We start from the raw sequence: 25,196 nt of genomic DNA, 5'->3' as shown, positions 1-25,196 counted from the left end.
TACCTAAATAGTAGGAGTGGTTAGCGGAAATATAGTCATTCGTTAACCATGTGAGAATATATTTCAGCTAACTACAATTACTGTTAATAGCATTTATAGAAAGCATAGATAGTCTATACCATAAAAATGTCAGAGATTGCTGTAGGTTACCCGGTGAATTTCAATTTGTCGAGCAGCAATCAATCTAGCAATGACACGAACAAGCCATCTACGGATGTTGAAACTGGTCGAAGTAGGCACGACAATCAAGGACTGAAGAGCAGCACCAACAACTGCTCTTGGTGTATGCGCGTTGTTACTGTTGTATTGACAATACTCATGTTTGGAGTAATCTTTGTATGTTTGTTAGTGGCAATAGTGTTAGGCATTGATCCTCCCTTCGAATTCAAGCTTAACTCAATGGACGTAGCTTCTATGACAATCTCTAACACTGCTGATATTCACAATTACGTGTCAGCGGATCTAAATCTAACGCTTAGCTTTACGAACCAACATGATCAAATAGCGCTGGAGCCTCTTTTTGCGTCGATCAAGTATGGCAAAGTGTTCCTTTCGTCGATAGAGATGCATCCTTTCTACGCAGAGCCCCAAGAACGTAAGTTGATTCAGTTGAACATGGGCATTAGGGCTTCAAAACTCAAACATGCAATGGTTGATTCAATGGCTAAAGATTTGGCTATGAACCAAGCTATGGAGGTCACACTAATCGTTGAGAGTCGATTTTGCTTCGTAAAAAACCCGTCATCATATTATTATGCGCGCATTACATGTGAGGGTATCAACCTCAAGTTCTCACCTTCATCTAACTTAACAACCGGAAGCATGATTGATATTCCGCGCTCTTGTAAATCAATCGGAAGCATAGGTTAGTAAGATCTTGTTTAAACGGAGTACAAGTTTTTGAGTACTTGTTTCTTCTAAATCTTGTTGTAGACCATGACTACCTTAGATTTAATTTTACGCCTTGGTTACGATACTAGATGAACTTGCCATTCATTCAAATAATACAAGTCATTTTAGTTCGTAAGTGAAGTAAGCAATTTGAGAAGAAAACGTCGAACTCAATTTAACATCAACAGTATGTATCGGTTCCCCTTAAAATACGGGGAAGTGGCGATTTATCCCCATAACTCTTTAAAATTGTGAAATTAAGCCCCATAACTCTCAATTGGAGTAATTTAGCCCCAATACTTATACATAAAGTGAAATATGGCCCCAATTCAAATTGTATCTAATATTTCCCTTGAAATCAATATCTGTCAATTTATCCTCAATTTCTCTTTAAAATAATAAGAAAAAAAACTTGTACTCTCCATATACATATTATAATTTCACATTTCCGTACATAGTTGTTTCTTCATAAACGATATACATTTTTCAAACTTCTGTAACAAACAAAAAAAAAAAAAAAAAAAAAGAATCAAAGCATAGCATAGCAGCTATAAGCAAACACTCCCATGTCTATATATTGAACAATCATATAATACATCAACACAAATGAACATAAATATTTGTCTAATTAATCTAATTTAGTTAAATGATAATAACAAGAATATATTACCTTTTGAGTAAGGTAAGATTGGATTGGGGTAGAAATTGAGGTTTAGCTATTGAGATTTTGAGGAGAATTTGGTGAGAATTTGAAATGGGGCAAAATTGCACTTTTTGTATAAGTAATGGGGTTAAATTACTCCAATTGAGAATTGTGGGGCTTAATTTCACAATTGTAAAGAGTTATGGGGCTAAATCACCACTTCCCCGCCTTAAAATATGATCCAAGGAATTGGTCGGTTAAAATATAGTAATTTCTAATGCTGATAAATCTTTGATTTGGACATGAATCTGTCAGCAGCAACTCGTGCAAGCTGCAATTTATGATTTATGCTTGTTAACGGATTTTCTAAGAATTTCGTGAATTGGGGGAGTTCGAGTTATTAGCCCGGAGACAGTTATGGTTGAAGCGATTCGCAAGCCTGATTGTATGTAATTGAATTAAGATGTCAAGGTTTAATAGTGAATAAAATTTTCAGGGTTTGGAAACTCAACTTTTAGCAGCCCTGTTGTGTTTTTTTCAAAAATAATTCTACCAATTCTGCATTGTGTCATTCAATTTATCAAATTTTGTTCAGATTGTCGTTTTCTGATTCGCTGTAACGAAGCATTAGGTTAAGTTATCCTCGGAAATTTTGGGATTGATTCAGAAAGACTGCCAAATTGTCTCCACGGCACCAGCGAATGACAGGTAATCGGGTCAGATGACTACAACTAAAACTGAGTTTTGCATTGAATTACGACTATGCTTTGCTATAAAAGAAGTGTGGCGAGTCATTTTGCTTTCGATCATGAGCTTTTATTAATTTAGTGTGGATAATCCGCATAGTACATAAATCCAAGAAGTTCTTGTAATCCACTGTGTGTGATTTCTACAAGTCCATTTGTAAGCCACTGTCTTTGGTCTGTTTTATACATGATTCTCGAACAATTAGGTAACATGTTTACCTCGAAAAACAAACACGTCAATTGTCATATAGAAAAGAGGCTATTTGATAATGGGGTTGATTCTTGATCAGGATAACAAAAACAGTAGCAAATAATTAGGAACAGTTTGATGCAATTTATTAGGAGTGTTGAAGATGTAAATTATTTGTTACCTAAATATAGTCATTAGTTAACTACCCCTAGTAGTTAGGGGTAACAAAAATATTACATTATTTACCTCTATAATGGCGTTTCTTATAGAAAGCATATATAGTTCAGTATCTACCATACAAATATCAGAGATTGAAACTTGTCGACGAATTAACGACAATCCATCTAGTGATTCAACCAGACGATACCAACCGAGCAACGAAACTCAAGGGATGAGCAGCAGCACCACCAACAACAAGTCCTCTTGCTTTAGTAATAAAAATAAGGATTCTTGGTGTCCCATTGTTGGTATTGTGGTGTTAATACTCTGCATTGGAGGACTCTTTGCAACATTTTTTGTGGTGGCAGTATTGTTAGCCAGTGATCTTCCCTTCGAATTAAAGCTTAACTCACTGGAGGTAACTTCTATGAAAATCTCTAACAATGTTGATATTCACAATTACGTGTCAGCGGATCTAAACCTAAAGCTTAGCTTTACTAACCAAGATGATAAAATAGCAATCGAGCCTCTTTTAGTGTCAATCAAGTATGGCAAGGGGTTACTTTCCTCAATACAGATGGATCCTTTCTACGCAGATCCCCAAGAACGTAAGAGCATTCAGTTGGACATGGGCGTCAGCGCTCCATACCTCAAAGATGAGATTGTTGATTCAATGGCTAAAGATTTGGTTATAAACCAAGTTATCAAGTTCACATTAATCATTCATGGTCGATATTGGGTTCTAAACGGTAGGCCAAGAGCTGATACTGTGCGCATTACTTGTAAGGGTATCAACGTCAAGTTCTCACCTTCATCTAACTTAACAACCGGAAGCATGATTGACATTCCGCACTCATGTAAATCAACCGGAAGCATATGGTAATAAGATCTTGTTTAAACTGAGTACAACTTTATGAGTACTTCTTTCTTCTAAATCTTGTTGTACACCATGACTTCCTTAGATTTAATTTTACGCAGGTCATTTTAATTATTATATAGCAGTAAATGCAAGACGTATAAGTCGGTTCCTCCTGAAATATGATCCGTACAAGGAAAGACACTTTCCATTGTTGTTTGGTTAATACTTTTCGTAAGGATTGGAAGAAAACGTCTGAATCGATTTAGGATATTCTGAAACAACTTCAATTGAAAATATAAAATCCTAAAATGTATTATTAGTATCAAGTGATGACCGTGTTTCAAACCCTTCTAAAGCCACACTGATGCTTTTTCACTGTGACCGGTTTCTTGCAACCTTTCGTTACATCATTTGGTAAAGGACGCTTCAAGTGAGTCCGTGGTTCACCAGCAGGGACAGGCTTAGCGCGCTTTGCTGATTTTCGTGCTGGTTCATGAAGTTTATGCTTGGATGACGGCTCTGGTTTTCTTCGATGTGGGTTTGATTTGTGTTCATGAGACGGCTTAGGATCCGCCTTAACAGATTTATCACTTTCCTTGTGATGTTTATGACCCTGCTGCATTGGTGGGGCTTCCCTTAGCTGAGGGGCATGCGTTTTGTTTAAGGGAAGTGGGTTCTCACCCATATGCGGTCTCGCTGCAGCATGTTTTCGGGATAACCCTGGCATTTCAGCTGGCTTGCCCCGTTTCGGAAACGGACCTAGGCCGTCTTGGTAAGCCAGGCTATGAAGTAGGCCTCCAGTTATGAGGAACATAAGTAAAGAAAATTCAAGAGACATTATTATACTCCGGAGTTGAGGATCGAGATTTTAGAAGAAAGTTTGGATGATGTTCTTATGCACTAAGCAGTATAATTATATGTGGTATTTGTATAGTTTTATAGACAGTAATGAAATGTTTGATACATGACAATCTTGGCAAATCTTGGTTAGGTGGAAGTTAAAAGAAACATTGGATGTTTCTTTAATTAATTGGTTTCATGGATAAATTATGAGGTAACTTTCAATATAACTTCTTGCAATACTTAGCTAGTGAACTTCATATTTGAAACATGGTATTCTTGTCACAATTTTTGTGAAAATTTACAGGATTTTTATTCAGGCATAGCATTAACACGGCAAGAAAACAATGCAAGATACAACATCCTCATAAACAGTATGGTGGTGCCGAACTTAGTATTATGGGGTGATGTTATCTCATTTTCTTTTTTTACGGAAACATGGAATTCTTGTTTAAGTGACTATTAATATTGTTGGTACAATAGCAAGAAACTAGCCTTATAGACAGCACCCGTGTCCGATATTTTTATGCTTCGATTTCTCCAAATAAGGGTGTGCTTGGATTGGGGGTAAAAGGGGGAATGAATAGAGGAGTGATATGTAACGGTACGTTTTCCATGTTTGGTTTGAGAGTAATTATTCACCTCCCGAATCTATTACTCTCATGAAGGTTTAATACATTACCCACCTCCCCTTGGGTAATGATTAAGGAAGTAAAGCATCTACACATTAATCATTACTCATATATGCAAAACTTATATTTTTAATTATCACCCAATTAAAATTTACCCCCTAATTATTCCATGCAATCCAGGCAAGCCTTAAGATGTAAAGAACAAACTTTAAGCATCAATATAAGTGAATTTAAGATGCAAAAAACGAAACATTTTTTAGTGCAGATCTAAACCTACTCACCCCCAATAAAGGAGGATCGATCAAACCTAAATAAATATGGTAAGGGACTCAAGGTCGATCTAGACCAAATGATCCGGTTCATCCTTTTTTGAGTGCAAACGTAAACTTATTCACCCCAAACAAGAAACCCATTCCGAAAAAAAATTGAAAATGTTGACCAAGTTGGCATTATGAGGTCACTGTCAAACTCCAATGGCGAAAATGAAACGACACAAATTGCTTCATCGACTTTTCACCGCAGGTAAAACTCTCTCATTCCTTCCATTATTGCTACTTCAATTTGTATTTGATTTTGCATTTCAGCCACTCAAATTTTACTCTTAACTCATATTATAATCAATTAAATTAGCCTGTTTTTGTATTTCATGCCCACAAATTTCATACTCAACATCACCCAGAAACAAGGTAAAGTTTTCACCTTTTTTTTACCTTTCTTAATAATTTCTACTTAAATTTCTTGTCTGTGTGTTAGTTAATTTAAACACTATGGAAAAAACCATAATTTAGATGATGTTTTAGGCCTTTAGTTTTTTTTTTTTTTTTTTTTTTGAATACATGTTCTGAATTAGTTACTCTGTCCGTCTCATTCATTTGTTTACTTTCGATATCTTTCACAAAGAATTAAAAAGTAAACAAATGATTGGGAGCGAGAGGGAGTGAAAAAAACCTGGAAAGTTTTTATCTTTATGACAACCAAATTATGTTATCTTCAATTCTAGAATGTGTTGGGCGTTTGAGTTAATGATTCCATTTTCGGGGTTTTGAAGCAATTTATCATCTAATTTGTACTTTGAAGACGATTCAAAAATTGCACTTTGAACCAATTTATCATCTTAATTTGGAATTTCAACATCGTTGTGCTTTGTACCAGGCGAAAAATTAAGGGAAAGTTGAAGTTTTGCTGCTGTTGTGAAGTAGAGCACTTTTGCCCATGGAATTAAATGGTAAAAATGTTCAACTTTTTTCGAATTTAATTGTACGGTTAATGCTGTATACTGTACATGTTAGGTAATAATTTATGGTTGAAAGTAATTTTTGTTGTTGATGTATAGTGCTGTAATTTTGGTTGAAATTGAGTCCAGGGCAAAAGGCATCTAATCCGAGGGCTAAACTTGCAACCCTTTTGAGCAAGAGGGAGAAGCTTCACGACGAGCTCCGAAATATTGAGAAACAGGTGAGAAATTTGGATATCTTTATATTCACTATTTGTTGTTGGAGTCCTCTTGTAGTTTGCTGATCTGAAGCTCTTACTTGCACTATAATGTGTGTAATATGTAGGTGTATGACTTAGAGACAAGCTATTTGCAAGATTCAAATCATTTTGGGCATGTTTTGAAAGGGTTTGAAGGGTTCCTAAGTTCATCAAAGTCGGCAACGAAGTACATAGTTTTTCAGATTTTCTTATACTCTCTCCCTTTTGATGTCCTTGGTCCATCAAATTCATTACCCTTGTTTAATGCTGATATTCTTTATAAGCACTTGTTTGTTATGTCATGAAAATAGTCTGTATTTTCTATAGATGTAGTTGGAAACCGAAAAGTTCGTAGGTGGTCAGTAATGAGAGTGGTACCCATGATCTAGGTTCAAACCCCGTATGGAAGTCAACCCTTCTCCTTTGATATTTGAATACCTACCACCAAGGGAGAATGGTTACTCGTAAATTGTACTCCCCCTAAGTCTCCCCCAAAGCCTTGTCTATCACATAGAAAAACTTAAATCGGTTTTGTAATTAGTGAAATCATTAGTGACTGCTTCCTTGGTGGTTTGTGTTCCTTACATAAGAACATCTAATATAAGATCCTCTTTTTTTTTTATAAAAAAATAAAAAAAAATAAAAAATGATCCTCTTTTTATGGAATTAGAGTAGTTCATTTGAAGATATACTTTCTTAGACTCTTACCACTTCAGTGTTTCTTTCCTTTATAGACACTGTGAAAGGCGGGTACTTTCGGAGTCCTTTTGTTGTAATGTTCATTAGTTCATTGTTCCGTGACCTAATGACAAGTTATTATCTCCAGAATTTGCAACTCTCTGGCCTTCATGTTTTGTACTTGTATATCCAGAGTGGCTTGAGATGGAGTAACACGTACAATTCCTATCTTTTTGGCTGCAGCTTGAAGAGGCCGAGGAAGTTTCAACCTGAAGATAGAATATTCTCTCTTTCTTCTGTCACCTCGCCTGCTGTATGTTCATATTAACTTGTGCTGTAGTCACCAAAAAAAAAAAATTATTAACTTGTTCTGTTCGTTGCTACACCGCCTTCAACTCCCCCCTATTCCAGGCTTCCAGCTAAAGTGCTACAGATTAAACCATTTAACTGATGATTAAGCCTTTAATTGATTGGCTTGAAGTCTTAAGAAAGTGTTTGCACTATACTACTATTTCTATCAATCAATGATTTGCTCCCTCCTTTCTTTTGTATAGCATTTTCATATTCGAAAAAGCTGTTTGTCTTTCAATACATAACAAAAAGGTTGACAAATTTCTAGAATCTATCACTAAATTTGTGGCTGAAAATGTTTGCACAAGACTATACGGAGTACGTTTTATGATTTTGGGTGATATTTTGAGAAATATTGAAGAGAGAGTGGTGTCTCTAAATACGAGGATGTTGTTTTTGTAAAAGAACATAGGGAGAATCGTAATTGATCTGGAACTTAAGTGACAGTGCTTGTATACTTGGAGCCTTCTGTAGTAGTCATAGAAAGTGATGAAGTTTGTTTAGGATATTTGGATTGCATGTTTAGCCTGAGATATATCTGGATTCTGGAGTTATGGACTTGTCTATCTGATTTTGAGCTTTGATCTGAATATAACTCTTTTCAAGTAGCGTGTATCTATAAATGTGACAATGGCATGTATTATAAAAACCCACGGGATGTATTGTATTTGAACTGCATCCTTTCACGACAACACTTGAATCCTCTTCTCCGACTTTGTTGTAGACGTAGAAGATGGTTAGTGTAGGATATTTGACCTGCTTGTTTATGGATTTATACTCTTGACTATCTGGTTTTTAGTTTTTTTATCTGAATTTGATTCTTTAAGTTTGATGTAAGACTGTTTGGTGGGTCATATATCATTCGGGTTTCTTAAAGTAAGATCCATCTAAAATTAGCATGATTGGGTATAATCGTTGATAGCAATTTGCTTTCTTTTACATCCATAAACATGATCTATTGTTCTGCCATCGGAATTTTCTTATGCTGTTTACACTGTAGATTGTAGCATTCTTATAAGTCACAAACTTTCAATGATTTCCCATGATATGCACAACAGTAACCACAAGCGTTGCGAGTTTAGCGAGGATTGCCTTATTCCATAAAAATCCAAAGCCGAGATATATTGTCTTAGAATTCTTAGGCCTCGCAAAAACCGGAAACACTATTGCAATGTTTTAAATTTTGTATGTGTTGTAGTATAATAGAGTTACCTTTTCCTTTTATCTTGTATCTTCAACCACGTGTATTTACTCGTTAAAATAACAGCCCTTAGTCCAACTAATCCTATTGTTTGATTTTTGTGCATTCCTCTGCCTCTTCGTTCCGACTATTATTTAACAGCCATACACCTTGCTTTTGTTTAGGTTGAAGAGAGCATTGGTGGGCGTGATGGTTAGCTTTCACCTTCGTTTTATGCATTCTTATGTATCTCTATTTGATGAATATGATTCTCTCTCATTAAAATTTACTTTTTTTTTATGTGGAAAGAAAATGCTAACTGGGTTCATGTATGACCACTTATAATTGTAATGTCAGATTTTGGTTCTGGACGATCAAAGGGGGGAAGCTTGCCTGCAAACGGACAGTAAGTGACAAACTGTAGTCTTATTATGCCTAAATACTTGGTCTTTTCTTCTAACTAGATCGACTTGTAAATATACAATCACCAACGATTGCCAGTTTCTTACTTACGGCCTATGTTCCTCGTTCTCGGGTACGGGGTTCGGACACGGGTACAATATACCAATCTTTGACACACGATGGCTCTACCCTAAAATGAGGATACGGGTACAAGGACATGTTACATATTTCTAAAGAATATCAAGTATATGGAGTTTTTATGGTTAAATGGACAAATGTTTGAGACATAAGTCTAAAAATCGAAACAAAATTGATCATATGCTCTATACACCTGTCTCTTATTTCTGTCAGTGTCATGCATGTCTTTGGTGTTGGATTGGTATTCCATAATCCATATCAATGTCCTTAGTGTCCTGTTCGACACAAGTACGAGCCTAAAATAGTAAAATTGAAGAGTCCTACTAACATAGCTTACCGCATGATGTGGTTATGATTTATGAACTTATTTGCTTAGGGGTAAACCTAAGAAGGCAAGATTAGCTTCTTGAGATGGACGGTGAACAGGTTGTTTAATGCACGAGATTGTAACGATGTAGATGATGGAAACGTTTAATAGTACAACTCCATGGGAGCGTATTAAACACATATATATATAAGTATCTTCATCCCAGGGTTCATAGTTAAGGATGTATGTTTATGTAGCATAGCCATCAAATTCTAGTGCAAATTATATATTTTTTATTTGCATTCTTTTCATCGGTTATAGGCAATACGTGTTGTGTATCAATTATGATATTTAATTCTTATTCACCCAAGTCGTCTTCTATTCTTGCTTTGTCAATGAAAATGGATTGTTGTATGCAAACTGCTTTGATTTTATGGACAATGTTTGTATTCTGGTGCTTGGTATTAAATTTGGGCATCAGCCGCACATATGGGAAAACATCTGCACAAAAACTTGTGAGAGACGGTCACCTGAGGTGATCATACTCTCAAAATATTTGCTTTGCTTATTTCATCTGGTCTGTCTCAACCATTTGATTATGTGCCTATCTAGGTAAATATTCTGTGTTAAAAAAACCGGTTTTCCCTTGGCAAATGAATTGAATTAAATTGAATTTGATCTCAATTTGTGGCCATTGGCAAATGAATTGAATTTGTTGTTTTCAGACAATTCTTGTCAAAGTTAATGTGCGAAATATAATGTTTAGGATCGTTTCCAGAAAATCAAGTTGTCTAGCTGTCAAATTCTGGTATCCCCAAGGAGATTGTCCCAGCTGTCGGTAGGGGATACTCCTGGTCAACACCAAAAAAACAAAAAATTATGGTACCATCACTCTTTCAGCATCACTAATCACTATAAGCAAGTGACGACGTTTATTAGCACGAGTAAGAATCATATTTACAGCAAACCTTTCACTTTTGTACTGTAAATATAAAAAGTTGAGCTAACGAGGAAAGCAAATTCTTGTTTAAGACGAGTAAAAGGAATAAAATAGAAAAACTAGGAACTAGCGGGAGTTTTTTCCGATTTATTAATATTAGGTGCTATGTGACATGTTTTAACATAAACCGAATAAATTCGTCTTAAGAAAGATCAATTGAGTGTTCATGGACTGGAATTGGTCTTGAGGAAATATAAGATGGGTATTTAGGTAGCTCTGCCAGCTTAACCGTGATCATTCAGCCTGCAAAAGAAATAGGTATAAAGAGACGGATATAATTTACAAAAATTTAGAGAATTTCTGTACATAAGCTTGCAAGATCGCTTGTATTAGGGCACACAATTCACGATTGCATGTCGAACCTAATCTGTTCCAGCCATGCGATTGTAAAACCTTCATTTACAGTCGCCAAAAAAAAAAAAAAAAAAAAAAACTGTTCCAGCCGAGCTCACGTTTTAGGGAGACACAATTACACGAAGATGCTTGTAACCCTATAGAGATTTAACTGTCTCGTGACTTTAACAATAAAGAAATTTTAGACATGAACTCCATTTTCTTGGTATTACCTTTGTGAACCATTCAAACAAATTCATTTTGTGCTCACATTAGTGGAAATTTTTACGTTAATAATCAACAATACTCTCTAAAAATATTGTGTCCAACCACATTATTTTACTTTTACACTCCATTTACTTTGTTTTATTTCAACTTGAGGACACAGTCTAAATAATACGGAGTACATCATAGTTAATTTTGCTACATACTCTTACAACAAACTAGTCTGATAAAATAAGGTAGTCAAAGTTAGATAAATGGTGGCATGGTGTAGGTCAAGTGTACCCCATTAGTTTTTAAAGAATTGTTATTATAAGCTTAGTTCACTTGGTCGTTGTTGTTTAGCCACATTTTTGACCTTTTTGACAAGAGTGTAACAACAAAGATAGGCTTCTTTTTAATTTCTTTCAAAATTCAATAAAGTAAATTTACCTAATTACCTATATTTTAATAAGGTATGTTACTTTTAAGATATGATTGATGTAATTCTTAATTCAATAATTAATTATTAAGGCAAACTTTAAATTTTCAAGGTAAACAACTTGTACATGGATTAACTACTTTAAGACCAATGAGGACTCTCTCCATTTCCTAAAAGAAATGGAGGGTTCATTTCTTTTTAACGGATAAGATTTCATTTGGGGACGATCCAACGCTTCGGGTTTTATCGCGACAAATAAAGGCAACACAAAATCTCATTGAAGACGACACGTATCCGTCACTTTGGAGTGACGGATACCATTTCCTCTCACAAATGACCCAAATAGAGGAGAGAGAGAGAAGCACATGGGGGTGCCCCCACCTTGTCTCCCCTATCCATTTTGTGAGTGGCATTACCCGTCACTTGCTCCGATCCGTCTTCAGCAAGACTAAATGTAAAGGCAAAAGGTAGTAAAGAGAGGAGTGTAATATAATATTACATTGTGAGAGAGAAATGGACTCTCCATTTCTTTTAGCACAAATTCTCATTATAGACGGGCACTATCCGTCTATACGTATAGACGGATACCATTTCCCCTCACAAATGACCCATTTTGCCATAAGGTGGGAAGCACATGAGGGTGCCCCACCTGTCCCCCCTACCCATTTTATTAGAGGTCTTTACCCGTCTGTTCGGCCCACCCGTCTATACCAAGACCTATTGTTCTTTTAGAAATGGAGAGGATCATGAGTTTATGACTAATTTGTTTATTACAAAAGTTGTTAGGAATTGTTTTTTAGTAACGAAAACATTACCGTGGTTGTCTTTAAAATATGGTAACTGATTTGGTGAGTGAGGATGGAAGGATTGTATAAAATAGAAAAATGACTATTATTTGTACAAATTAATTAAAAGAGTGGGATAAGTTTTACTAAGTATGTGATGATAAGTATTGTTTTTGTTAGTTCGTTCATCTTAATTTTCTATGTTTGTCCAAAGGATATGTGAGAGATTATTAATAAACGTATAGAAATGAAATAAATGAAGAGAGTAACATTTGTGAAAAATGTCACTCAAGGAATTTACTCGACTATATATTAAGGGGCGTTTGGTTCGAAATGGAAAAAAATAAAAAGGATACGGGAAGGGAAACAAAGGGAAAGAGATTGAATTCCCTTTTGATTAAAACACTTGTTTGGTATGTAATATGGGCAAAAGAATAACTCACCGTCAAAACACCCACAACCACCACCCCTACCATTAAAACATACCAACAACCACAACCACCACCTTCAACGGCTACTCCACAGTCCAGAATTCACCGGCACGTCTCCCCGACCTTCGTTGTCGGGAGCGACTCCTTTGAGGTCACGCACGACTTTAATTAACCTCACGACCTTCTCCAAAAACCTTGTCCTTACCGTCAACGACCACCGCCCCCACCCTAAAGCCTCTATCACCGAAATCTCTTCCCCCACCCTCAAAAACCTCAAATCTTGTGGTCCGGAGATTAGGATGTCGTTATGTTGGTGGCAGGGGCGGATCCAGGATTTACATGTACCTAGGGCTAATTTTTTTTTTCCAAGATTCAAAATACATTAGAAGGCTTTATGAGTCGAAAAGCATACACGTTTTTATCGATATTATCAAGGAGTATTTTACGTGTCACTTTCGTAACATTTTAACCATGACAAATTTCGTGTTTTAATTTGATGTTTTGTAGACTTTTTAAATACTGATTACTCGTAAACTAAACGAACTATGTTCTAATTTTTTAAATTATTTGAGCGACTAACCAGTTAACTTGAGTTTGTAAGACGATTTTAATGAACCCAAGTTTGACCTTAACTCACTTTTGTGGCGTAAAAATGATGTACTTTTACATCAAAATGGCTCGGAAAGTTATAGAGAAACAAGATCGATGCTCAACGTTTTTGAAAACTACGGTAGACAAAAAGCTAACTGCTCAAAATACATTATGAGGTGTTAATAATAAGAAGAAAAAAAAATGAAAATTAGAAGAAAAGAAGGGTATAAGCTTAGGCATTAATATTATTTTGGTAGTATTTACTAAAGTGGGAGGAGGAGAAATAACATATCAAGGAAAAGTAAAAGAAGTGATAGAATAAGTCCAAAGAAAATTAACTAATCTACAATAACATTTAAAAGAAAATGTCCAAAACGAGATTTGAACTTGGGTCCCAAGCGTGGGAATTGACAAGTAAACCACCAAGCCAAAGTAGAATAACTAATGATATACTACTCTATTAACTATATCTAAATTTTTTTCTTGAAAACTACTCGGGCTTTAGCCCTAGTAGCCTGGGCCTGGATCCGCCCCTGGTTGGTGGTGGTTGAAGTTGGCAATAGTGGTCAATGGTGGGACGTGGTGATGGTTGCATAGCTAGTGTCGGTGATGGTGGGTGGGTTAGTGGTGATAACTGATAGTGATGGATTGGTTAAAGGGAAAGGGAGTTTCATTATCTTGGGGTTAGAGGTAAGGTGTTAAAAGAGTTTTGGGGGTAACGAAGAGAATCTCATTCCCTTAAATTATTAACTTTAATTATTCTCTTGTCAAGAAAAATAAAAGAAAATTTTAGTTATCGTTTCTTTTCTCTAAACCCTAACCAACAGCCCCTAAGTACTTAAAATAATATCTACGTAAATCTTTTTTGAATAAAAATCTAGCACAATTAACCAAGTATCTACAATAATCATAAAAAGGTCATATTTGTTCGAATGATGTGTAAACTCGGGTAATCCCGACCTATCTACTACACTGCTTAAGATTAAGCGAAAATGTAATTTTTCTCGCCTAAAATACTCAATTATCACTAGTTTTTGTAACTGTAATACCCCTCATTTATATAGACTAAGACCCGAACGAGTAGACAATCACTCGGCTGAGTGGAACCCCACTCGACCGAGTGGAGGACCGAGTACCACTGGTCAGTAATCTGGAAGTCTGTAAAGATAGTCACTCGATCGAGTGACCATCCACTCGACCGAGTGGAGCTCCCACTCGATTGAGTGGATCAACCACTCGACCAAGTGTCGGTCGAGTGCAGCTTATACGGGAAGTTTGTTGGTGAGATGTCGCTTTCGGACCTTACCCCTTCAGATTTCCCCACACAAAACCCTTCAGATTCTTGCCTCCTTTGTTCTTCCACTTTGTTGTAAGTTGATCTACACTCCTTCTTCCCTTTTGTAATACCCCGTATTTTATTATCGACTGAGCGAGATTTTATTATTTAATGGTAGCGTAAAGGTAATTAAATCATGTTTTATGGTAATGGTAAAGCGTAAAAGTAATTGATTAATTCATATCGCAAGATGAGTCGGGTTTATAGTTGAGTGGCATTTTTGGGTCAAGGTGTCATAGCCCATTTACCCACTTACCCATTTACCATTTTACCTCACCAAAACCCTAAATCCAACCCTAATACAACTTTAAAACCCTATTCCCCCTCCCTACCGTCATTTTCACATCACCAACATCAACCCCTTTTCCTTTCACGTTTCAAGCCTTCTACACGGCCAACGAGTGCACGCCGGTGAGTGTGGAGGGAGTAGGGCCTGCCGTGAGTCCAGGGAAGCCGTTGTTAGTGGACGTGGGTGGCTGTCTTGGCCGGAAAAGCACAAAAAGTCGACGGTCGCCGTCATAGGTAAGGTTCTCTGTTTTTCATTTTGTCGCGATAAATTGATCTGAGTTGTGCGTTGTGTAGGGTCTGTTGTGGTGGTCGTCGGGGTGTGGGACGTGTTACTGGTGGTGAGTCGAGTCTGGTGGTGGTAGGTAGGGTGGTTGTCGTTCTTTGTGGGTGGTTGCAGTGGTGGTGTTTAGGTGTCGGGGTTGGTTGGGTGTTTTTGGTTGCATTTCGGACATAGGGTAAAGGGGTGGCACCACCGTGGACTCGGGGAGGTCGAATCGGTGGTGCCACGTGTGTCGGGTCACCTTTCTACGGTGGTGTCGGGGGTGGTGGTTGGTAAGCGGGAGGGGTTGTGTCGTGGTGGCGGGCGGTTAAAAAGGGGGCTGTTTGTGGCGTTTGGTGGCGGCTGGGTGTAAACAGGGGGTGTTGGTGGTGGTGGTTCTGACCACCGGCGTGGGTCGACCACGTTGGTGGTGGTGGGAGGTGACCAGGCCAGGACACGGTGTCGAGGCCCGGTGGTGGCGGTGAGGATTGGTGGTTGAGGGGTGAGTTGTGACGGGTTGAAAAGGGGGGGGGGGGTGTGCGTGTGTCGGGTTGTGTGTTGTTTTTTGGGTTATTTTGTTACGGGTTTTATTTTAATAAGTCGGGAATATGTATATTTCTATTATTTACATTATTAGTGTAATTATTAAGTTAATATTAAGTAGCGGTGACGGAATATTATATTTAAGTTTTTGAGTCGGGATTTTATTTCGGGAAGGTTACTATTTTTAGTGACCTGCTATTTTTGGTAATTGTTATTTTGGAAACTTCCCATTTTAGGAAACTTTCTATTTTGGGTAACTTATATTTTTAGTAACTTCTAAATTGGGAAAGTTTCTACTTATAGTAACTCTTGATTATGGGAACGGGAATAGTTAAGTGAATTAATTATGTTATATATATGTTTAGGTGGCGAGTTTCGGTGGAGTACTTCGATCTGCAGCTTAGCTTATCACCGCTATTTGAGGTAGGGGAATACACTGGACTTGATATAGTACTATGTGACTGGATTGACTAAATCGGTGATTTACATGTTATAATATGATTGTCTGATTTCATTCCGTTAAGTACTATCGTTGAACTGTTTTATTATATTGTTACATTGGAGTTGGTGGAGGTGGTGATGATGACGTTGTGATAAGGCCCAGTGGGGTTCTGCGGACTTGCCCTGTGTCCTCAACTGCGAGCTGCAGATCGGCTAAGGTCGATATTTATAGTCTACCGGGGATCGGTATGGCTGGGTTGTCCGGGTTATGAGTTGTGATGGCGGTGATGGTGATGGAGGAGCATGTGTTTATGTTACTGTTTATTGTATTACCTACTCGCCGTGGGCGACCCCGTGTATTCGTGTACGCCGTGATGATCCAATTATTGGGGAGCAGATTGACAGGTATTTAGAGACTGATGGGAGCTGGCCGGGAAGAGAGCTTGGATGACTGACTTAGTGCCTAGCCCACCTTAGTCTTTTTAGTAGTTTTATCAGACTTATCTTTTGGTCGTATTTGGAGACTTTGTTTTAATTTCAGTTGTAATTTCACTATAAACATTATAATAAAGTACTGTGTTTCTTTCCTTTGTTATCTACTGCCTCTGGTTTCCGAGATGGTAACACCATCATTTATCTGAGGAGTCCTAGTTCAGGCCCTTAAATAAATGGAGGTGTTACAAAGTGGTATCAGAGAGAATGATCCTCAGGCCTAAACCAATGAATCTAATGAATGTAGGAAGAGTCAAATAAAATGAACCCCGGGATAGAACTGTTAGGAGCACACTAAAGGCAAGGGATGAGTTAGGGGCCCCCTCACACCGAACCATTGGCCCTCTCAGTTTGACCCGGGTACCTTGAGATCATACGAGAGAAAAGGGTAGAGTAGGAAAGTTGTGTGATATTGAACATGAAAAACTATTCCATGATGTGAGAATTAGGCAAGGTGATATACTGTTAGTATAAGTATACATGTGTTTAATTGTGATTCGGAGGCAAGAATTGGCATAATAATGAAGTAAGATATTTATATATATGATGCTTAAGATTTTAAGATGGATGTTATGTCTAGTGATATGCGGTTATGTGATCCCTGAACCATGTTAGCTAGATATGTAGGGTAGGGGATGATTAGGATTGACTAAGTAATTCTAGTGTTGCAGGGAACATCACTAACTCTCTAAATTTTTATAGACATGCCTCCGAGAAGGGATACCGCTGCTAATGACATCCAAGCGGAGTTGGATAGGCTCCGAGCTGAGAATGAGGCCCTAAAGGCCAAACGATTGATCCGGAAAGATGAGTACCATTGTGGCAAGGCATAACCCCACAATATTCACTGGAGAGGGGGAACCACAGTTGCTGGGGGAATGGTGTAGAGAATTCACCAATCTGTTTGAACTGTTAGCATGTCCGGAAGAGCTGCAGGTGGATCAAGCTGCCCACTATCTTAGGGCCACACCGTGTGGACCGTGGACCAGGAACAAGGTGGAGATACGAGAGGTTGCTAGGGATCTTGAGACGGGACATGTATCTTGGTTGGAATTTCAAGAGCTTTTGAAGAATGAGTTTATGCCCGAGTTCCAAAAAGCCAAACTACGGGAGGAGTTTGACACCTTCAAGATGACAGAAGATATGACCGTGGAGGCTTATCATCGGAAATTTCGGCAGTTATCCTCATACATTGATGACTTTGGGCAGAATGAGGCTATGCTGGCTATGAGGTTTGAGCGGGGACTCACTATGGACATCAAGAAGAGGCTCACAGCAGCTCCACCCACTACAGTTCAGGACATTTACTTGAGGGCTGGTGCTGCTGAAAGACTCTCGGAACAGATCAAGGCTGATAAGAAAGGCAAGGCTGAGAAAAGGAAGCTGGAGACCACAAGCGATAATACTGGGGCAAAGAAGCAGAGTTCGGGCAGATATGGCGGGTACTCCACTAACAGTGCCCCAGGGGGTATGAGAGCTCAGAGTGGAGGCGGCTTCAGGGGCACCAGCGGAGGAGGTAGCTCTGCGGGGATTACTTGTTTTGGCTGTGGAAAGACAGGACACAAGAGATTTGAATGCCGATCATCTGGGGCGAATCAGTCTGGTGGATACAGGGCACCTATGTCTGGGTTCAGTGGCTCTCGTTCGGTGGGGTCTGGGTATAACAGTTATCGCACACCTATGTCTGGCTATGGGGGAGGTGCAAGGTCTGGAGCTAGTAACAGTTACCAAGGAAGCTACAACAACTACCAGAACCGTAACCAGCAGAGTCAGCAGAGTGGGAGCACCAACTTTCAGAAGACTGCAAATGAAGGGAACAAACAGTCTGGAGCAGCTTCTTCAAGTCAGAGTGGGGCTAAGTCCAGCGGCAAGCTCTTTGCCATGGGCAAGGAGGCAGCTAAGAATGACGCTCATGTGGTGACTGGTACATTTCCTGTTAACTCTAAACCCACCTTTGTGTTGTTTGATTCCGGAGCTACACATTCTTTTATATCTGCGGAACATGCCAGAGTCTTAAGCCTTAAGTCATATGATAGAATTGTCGATTCGGTAGTTGTACCTTCGGGGGAGTCGGTGTCTTGTGATAAAGTCTACACTGGGGTACCAATCCAGATCGGAGAGGTTGTGTTTCACTGTGACCTTATAGAGTTTCCCTTGGGGGTTTTGAGGTGATTACGGGGATGGACCGGTTAGGGAAATACAAGGCTTTTATCGACCGCTATCGAGAAGAAAATCTCTTTGAGGGGACCTAAGGGATCTAGGGTGTCTTATAAGGGGTATGTGGTCAAGCCAAGAGTCAAATTCATATCTGTTAACACCCTAAAGTCGAGTCTGAGGAAAGGGGATCAGTTAATCTTGTGCCAGATGTGGGATAGTGAGTCGGAGACCCCTAAGGTGTCTGAGATTCCAGTGGTGAGGGAGTTCGAGAATGTATTTCCGGAGGACATTCCAGGGTTACCACCGAAAAGAGAAGTGGACTTTTCCATTGATCTGAAGCCGGGAACAGGGCCGATTTCTAAACCACCTTACCGTATGGGGCCGAAGGAGATGGAGGAATTAAAGAAGCGATTGGATGAGCTAGCAGAGAAAGGTTACATACGGCCTAGTGTTTCACCTTGGGAGCACCGTGTTGTTTGTCAAGAAGAAAGATGGAAGCTTGAGACTTTGCGTGGATTACCGTGAGTTGAACAATGTGACCATCAAGAACCGTTATCCTTTGCCAAGGATCGATGATTTGTTTGATCAATTGAGTGGAGCCGGAGTTTTTTCTAAGATCGATCGAGGTCGGAGTTATCACCGTGAGAATTAAGAACGAGGATATACCTAAGACCGCTTTCAGAACAAGATATGGGCACTATGAGTTCGTGGTCATGCCATTCGGGTTGACTAATGCGCCAGCAGTGTTCATGGACTTGATGAATCGAGTGTTCAGTCCTTACCTGGACAAGTTCGTGGTTGTGTTCATCGATGATATCCTGGTATACTCCAAGAATGAGGAGGAACATGAGGAACATTTGAGGTTGGTCTTGAAAACCTTGGAGGAGAACCAGTTATATGCCAAGCTGAGCAAGTGCGAGTTCTGGTTGAAGAAAGTTGCTTTTCTGGGACATGTGATTTCCAAGGAAGGGGTGTCGGTTGATCCTAGTAAAATTGAGGCAGTGACGAGATGGCAGAGTCCTAAGAATGTGGGTGAGATCCGAAGCTTCTTGGGGCTAGCAGGTTATTACCGAAGGTTTGTCAAGGACTTCTCAAAGATCGCAAAGCCATTGACGTCATTAATGCGGAAGGAGAACAGGTTTGTTTGGGATGAGAGTTGTGAGGAGGCGTTTCTAACCCTCAAAGAACGACTCACTACAGCTCCTATCCTTGCACTACCAGATGGGAATGATAATTTCGAGGTGTATACTGATGCTTCCAAGAAGGGTCTGGGGTGCGTATTGATGCAAAACGGGAAGGTAATCGCTTACGCTTCTCGACAGTTGAAGACCTATAAGGAGAATTACCCTACTCATGATCTAGAGTTGGGGGCAGTGGTGTTTGCACTTAAACTATGGCGACATTATCTTTATGGGGCTACCTTCAAGGTGTTTTCCGATCACAAGAGCTTAAAATACATCTACACACAAAAGGAGTTGAACATGAGACATAGGAGATGGATCGAATTGATTGGCGACTATGACATGGAGATACTTTATCATGAGGGGAAAGCGAATGTCGTAGCTGATGCGTTGAGCAGGAAATCTATCCATGCTTTGAGCAAAGTGCGGATCTAGGGTGAGGTTGCATAATGAGTCATGGAGATGGGAATCCACATGATCCGGAGAGAAGAGACTCTTGGGGATTTGACCGTTGAGCCGGAGTTATATGAGGAGATCGAGAGAGCTACGAAAGCCGATGCTAGAATTCGAAGTGGCGCAGACACGAGAACAGCGAAGTGGGGGTTGACTCCACGTTTGTTATCCATGCTGATGGTAGTCTGAGGTTTGGGGGACGGTGGTGTGTTCCGGATAATGAGGAGCTGAGGAGGAGGATTCTTACTGAGGCTCATGCTACGCCATACTCGGTTCATCCTGGGGGAGATAAGTTGTACAAGGACCTCAAGAAGACCTTTTGGTGGCCGAATATGAAGAGGGAAGTTGCTGAGTTCGTAGCCCGATGCTTGACGTGCCAGAGAGTGAAGGGTGAACATAAGAGACCGCAAGGGAAGGTTCAACCATTAGATGTGCCGGAGTGGAAGTGGGAAACCATTTCCATGGATTTTATTGTTGGGTTGCCTCGAACTCAGAAAGGTAATAATATGATTTGGGTGATCGTGGATAGGCTAACCAAGTCGGCTCACTTTATCCCCATGAAGGATACTTGGAGTAAAGCTGAGTTGGTCAAGGCTTATGTTCAGTATGTGGTGAAGCTGCATGGTGTACCCAAGGACATCATTTCCGATAGAGACTCCAGGTTTCTATCCAAATTCAGGAGGAGTTGCGTCACTAATGGGTACTCGATTAAAGATGAGCACCGCTTTTCATCCAGCTACCGATGGTCAGACAGAGAGGACTATTCAGACACTCGAGGACATGTTGAGGGCTTGTGTTTTGGAGTTCGGCGGGTCTTGGGAGGATAGACTGGGGTTGATTGAGTTTTCATACAACAACAGTTACCACGCTAGTATTGGGATGGCTCCATTTGAGGCTCTATATGGCAGGAAGTGTAGGAGTCCTGTGTGTTGGGATGATCGAGCGATGCGGTAGTTTTGGGACCAGAGATGATTCAGAGATGGTTGAACAGTGCGGATCATTCGACGAAGATGAGGGCTGCCCAGGACCGGCGAAAGAGCTATCTTGACGCTAGGAGAAGCGACATTTCTTTCCGGTGGGGAGAAAGTACTTCTTAGAGTGTCTCCGATGAAGGGAGTGATGAGATTCGGGAAGCGGGGAAAGTTGAGCCAGAATTTTATTGGGCCATATGAGATCCTGGATAGAGTTGGAGAAGTGGCATATCGGCTAGCTCTACCACCAGCTTTAGCCAGGGTACATAATGTCTTCCATGTTTCTCAGTTGCGGAGATATTTGAGTGACCCTTCGCACATTTTGAGCCATGATGTGGTCGAGGTGGACGAGCATTTGACTTACATCGAGACGCCTAAGGAGATCTTGGACAGGAAGGTTAGAAAGACCAGGCACGGAGAGACTGCTTTAGTGAAAGTGTTGTGGACTAATCATAAAGCAGAGGAGGCTACCTGGGAAACCGAGGCCGCGATGAGAGAGAGTTATCCACATCTGTTCACTTGAGGTAAGTTACGGGACGTAACTTTCTTTTTAGGAGGGTAGAATGTAACATTTCGTGTTTATGTAGTCTAGTTGTGTGTATGACCGTGTTAGTTATACGAGATGTCTTTTATATTCGGATGACATGTTTGGTATGGGGGCGAACTTCGGGACGAAGTTCCTTTTAAGGGGGGAAGACTGTAATACCCCGTATTTTATTATCGACTGAGTGAGATTTTATTATTTAATGGTAGCGTAAAGGTAATTAAATCATGTTTTATGGTAATGGTAAAGCGTAAAAGTAATTGATTAATTCATATCGCAAGATGAGTCGGGTTTATAGTTGAGTGGCATTTTTGGGTCAAGGTGTCATAGCCCATTTACCCACTTACCCATTTACCATTTTACCTCACCAAAACCCTAAATCCAACCCTAATACAACTTTAAAACCCTATTCCCCCTCCCTACCGTCATTTTCACATCACCAACATCAACCCCTTTTCCTTTCACGTTTCAAGCCTTCTACACGGCCAACGAGTGCACGCCGGTGAGTGTGGAGGGAGTAGGGCCTGCCGTGAGTCCAGGGAAGCCGTTGTTAGTGGACGTGGGTGGCTGTACTGGCCGGAAAAGCACAGGTCGACGGCCGTCATAGGTAAGGTTCTCTGTTTTTCATTTTGTCGCGATAAATTGATCTGAGTTGTGCGTTGTGTAGGGTCTGTTGTGGTGGTCGTCGGGGTGTGGGACGTGTTACTGGTGGTGAGTCGAGTCCGGTGGTGGTAGGTAGGGTGGTTGTCGTTCTTTGTGGGTGGTTGCAGTGGTGGTGTTTAGGTGTCGGGGTTGGTTGGGTGTTTTTGGTTGCATTTCGGACATAGGGTAAAGGGGTGGCACCACCGTGGACTCGGGGAGGTCGAATCGGTGGTGCCACGTGTGTCGTGGTCACCTTTCTACGGTGGTGTCGGGGGTGGTGGTTGGTAAGCGGGAGGGGTTGTGTCGTGGTGGCGGGCGGGTTAAAAAGGGGGCTTTTTGTGGCGTTTGGTGGCGGGTGGTGTAAACGGGGGTGTTGGTGGTGGTGGTTCTGACCACCGGCGTGGGTCGACCACGTTGGTGGTGGTGGGAGGTGACCAGGCCAGACCTGGTGTCAGGCCTGGTGGTCGGCGGTGAGGATTGGTGGTTGAGGGGTGAGTTGTGACGGGTTGAAAAGGGGGGGGGGGGGTGTGCGTGTGTCGGGTTGTGTGTTGTTTTTTGGGTTATTTTGTTACGGGTTTTATTTTAATAAGTCGGGAATATGTATATTTCTATTATTTACATTATTAGTGTAATTATTAAGTTAATATTAAGTAGCTGTGACGGAATATTATATTTAAGTTTTTGAGTCGGGATTTTATTTCGGGAAGGTTACTATTTTTAGTGACCTGCTATTTTTGGTAATTGTTATTTTGGAAACTTCCCATTTTAGGAAACTTTCTATTTTGGGTAACTTATATTTTAGTAACTTCTAAATTGGGAAAGTTTCTACTTATAGTAACTCTTGATTATGGGAACGGGAATAGTTAAGTGAATTAATTATGTTATATATATGTTTAGGTGGCGAGTTTCGGGTGGAGTACTTCTGATCTGCAGTTAGCTTATCACCGCTATTTGAGGTAGGGGAATACACTGGACTTGATATAGTACTATGTGACTGGATTGACTAAATCGGTGATTTACATGTTATAATATGATTGTCTGATTTCATTCCGTTAAGTACTATCGTTGAACTGTTTTATTATATTGTTACATTGGAGTTGGTGGAGGTGGTGATGATGACGTTGTGATAAGGCCCAGGCGGGTTCTGCAGGACTTGCCCTGGTGTCCTCAGCTGCGAGCTGGCAGATCGGCTAAGGTCGATATTTATAGTCTACCGGGGATCGGTATGGCTGGGTTGTCCGGGTTATGAGTTGTGATGGCGGTGATGGTGATGGAGGAGCATGTGTTTATGTTACTGTTTATTGTATTATCTACTCAGCTTCGTGGCTGACCCCGTGTATTCGTGTACGCCTGTGATGATCCAATTATTGGGGAGCAGATTGACATGTATTCAGAGACTGATGGGAGCTGGCCGGGAAGAGAGCTTGGATGACTGACTTAGTGCCTAGCCCACCTTAGTCTTTTTAGTAGTTTTATCAGACTTATCTTTTGGTCGTATTTGGAGACTTTGTTTTAATTTCAGTTGTAATTTCACTATAAACATTATAATAAAGTACTGTGTTTCTTTCCTTTGTTATCTACTGCCTCGGGTTTCCGAGATGGTAACACCATCATTTATCTGAGGAGTCCTAGTTCAGGCCCTTAAATAAATGGGGGTGTTACACCTTTAATCTTGTCTTAACAATCTTATTTAATTAGTAGATTACTCTATACTTATTTATGTTGTATGAATTAAAGGGATATTTAAGGGGTTTAATTAGTATATGGTTATTGTAATAGATTGTAGTGTTGAATGTAGTAATTAATTGTGTAGGAAGCTTCATTGAGGAGCATTTCTAGTTGCTAGCTTGAAGATTGGGTAAGAAAAGCTTAAGGTAGGGTTTTCCTTACTTAGCCATAATGATATAAGTGTTTAATTGTGTATTTATTACCATTAATTGCATTTGTTTCATGTTAGTTGCATTGTAACATATTTTGGATAATTAGGTTTATCACATAATAGTACCTCATAATGATTATGGAAGAGTAAGTATGGTGGATGGTCACAATATTGATTGTCTTGCATTATAACATGTTAAAAGCAATTAAATGAAAATAAATGAATTAATGAAGCATTGAACATGATTTTTAGTTGTTGTATTGATATGGTTGTGTATATGTCTTGTTTGGATGTATTTGGCTTGTTGGTGATTGGGTTGTCAATGGAGGATGTTGGAGGATTCTTGGTTACTATTTTGGAGACGGAAGGCGGTTGGGAAACCGTCTTCCACTCAAGTCACTCTTGGAGCTTCCCACTCCAAGGGGGATGTGCACATTTAGTACTTAGGTTATGGGGACTCGTGTGGTGAGACACGACGTCTGGCAAGGGACTCGAGTCGCACTCGGGTTCGGTACCACGAACGTGTTCCGAGTACCATGTGTGTTAGTGACGTCGTGGGCGTGTCCCAGTCACCGGTTGTGGAAATGTATGTTGGAGGGTGATTTCCTATCTTTCATCATTCCTTGTTGGTTTCAGTTTACATTGTCATATGAGTAGGTAAGCTTAGTATTGCATGCATTGAACATTTATATCATTATACTAACACTTAGGTTTTGAATTGTCTGTGGTGAACCATAT

At 39.8% G+C, this 25,196-nt stretch overlaps 1 protein-coding gene across 1 annotated transcript; it reads left to right on the top strand.

Moving 5' to 3' along the window:
* Window positions 1-5,475: 5,475 nt before the first annotated feature.
* Window positions 5,476-9,868, top strand: LOC141617757 (uncharacterized). Its single transcript, XM_074434915.1, has 8 exons — window positions 5,476-5,646; window positions 6,113-6,185; window positions 6,324-6,415; window positions 6,520-6,620; window positions 7,355-7,424; window positions 8,828-8,855; window positions 9,000-9,048; window positions 9,559-9,868. The coding sequence occupies exons 2-8, from the start codon at window positions 6,173-6,175 to the stop codon at window positions 9,590-9,592; spliced, it is 387 nt and encodes a 128-aa protein (XP_074291016.1). The 5' UTR covers window positions 5,476-5,646; window positions 6,113-6,172; the 3' UTR covers window positions 9,593-9,868.
* Window positions 9,869-25,196: the final 15,328 nt, after the last annotated feature.

Source organism: Silene latifolia, chromosome X (genome assembly GCF_048544455.1).
Source record: "Silene latifolia isolate original U9 population chromosome X, ASM4854445v1, whole genome shotgun sequence".
Lineage (NCBI taxonomy): Eukaryota > Viridiplantae > Streptophyta > Magnoliopsida > Caryophyllales > Caryophyllaceae > Silene > Silene latifolia.
The sequence above is the reverse complement of the archived record's forward strand: the minus strand, read 5'-3'. Positions and strand labels throughout refer to the sequence as shown.

Excerpts from the sequence above, each read along its gene's own strand:
- LOC141617757 (XM_074434915.1), top strand. Across the intron at positions 6,416-6,519 it reads TCCGAAATATTGAGAAACAG|GTGTATGACTTAGAGACAAG; the intron begins GTGAGAAATTTG and ends TGTAATATGTAG. Across the intron at positions 7,425-8,827 it reads CTTCTGTCACCTCGCCTGCT|GTTGAAGAGAGCATTGGTGG; the intron begins GTATGTTCATAT and ends GCTTTTGTTTAG.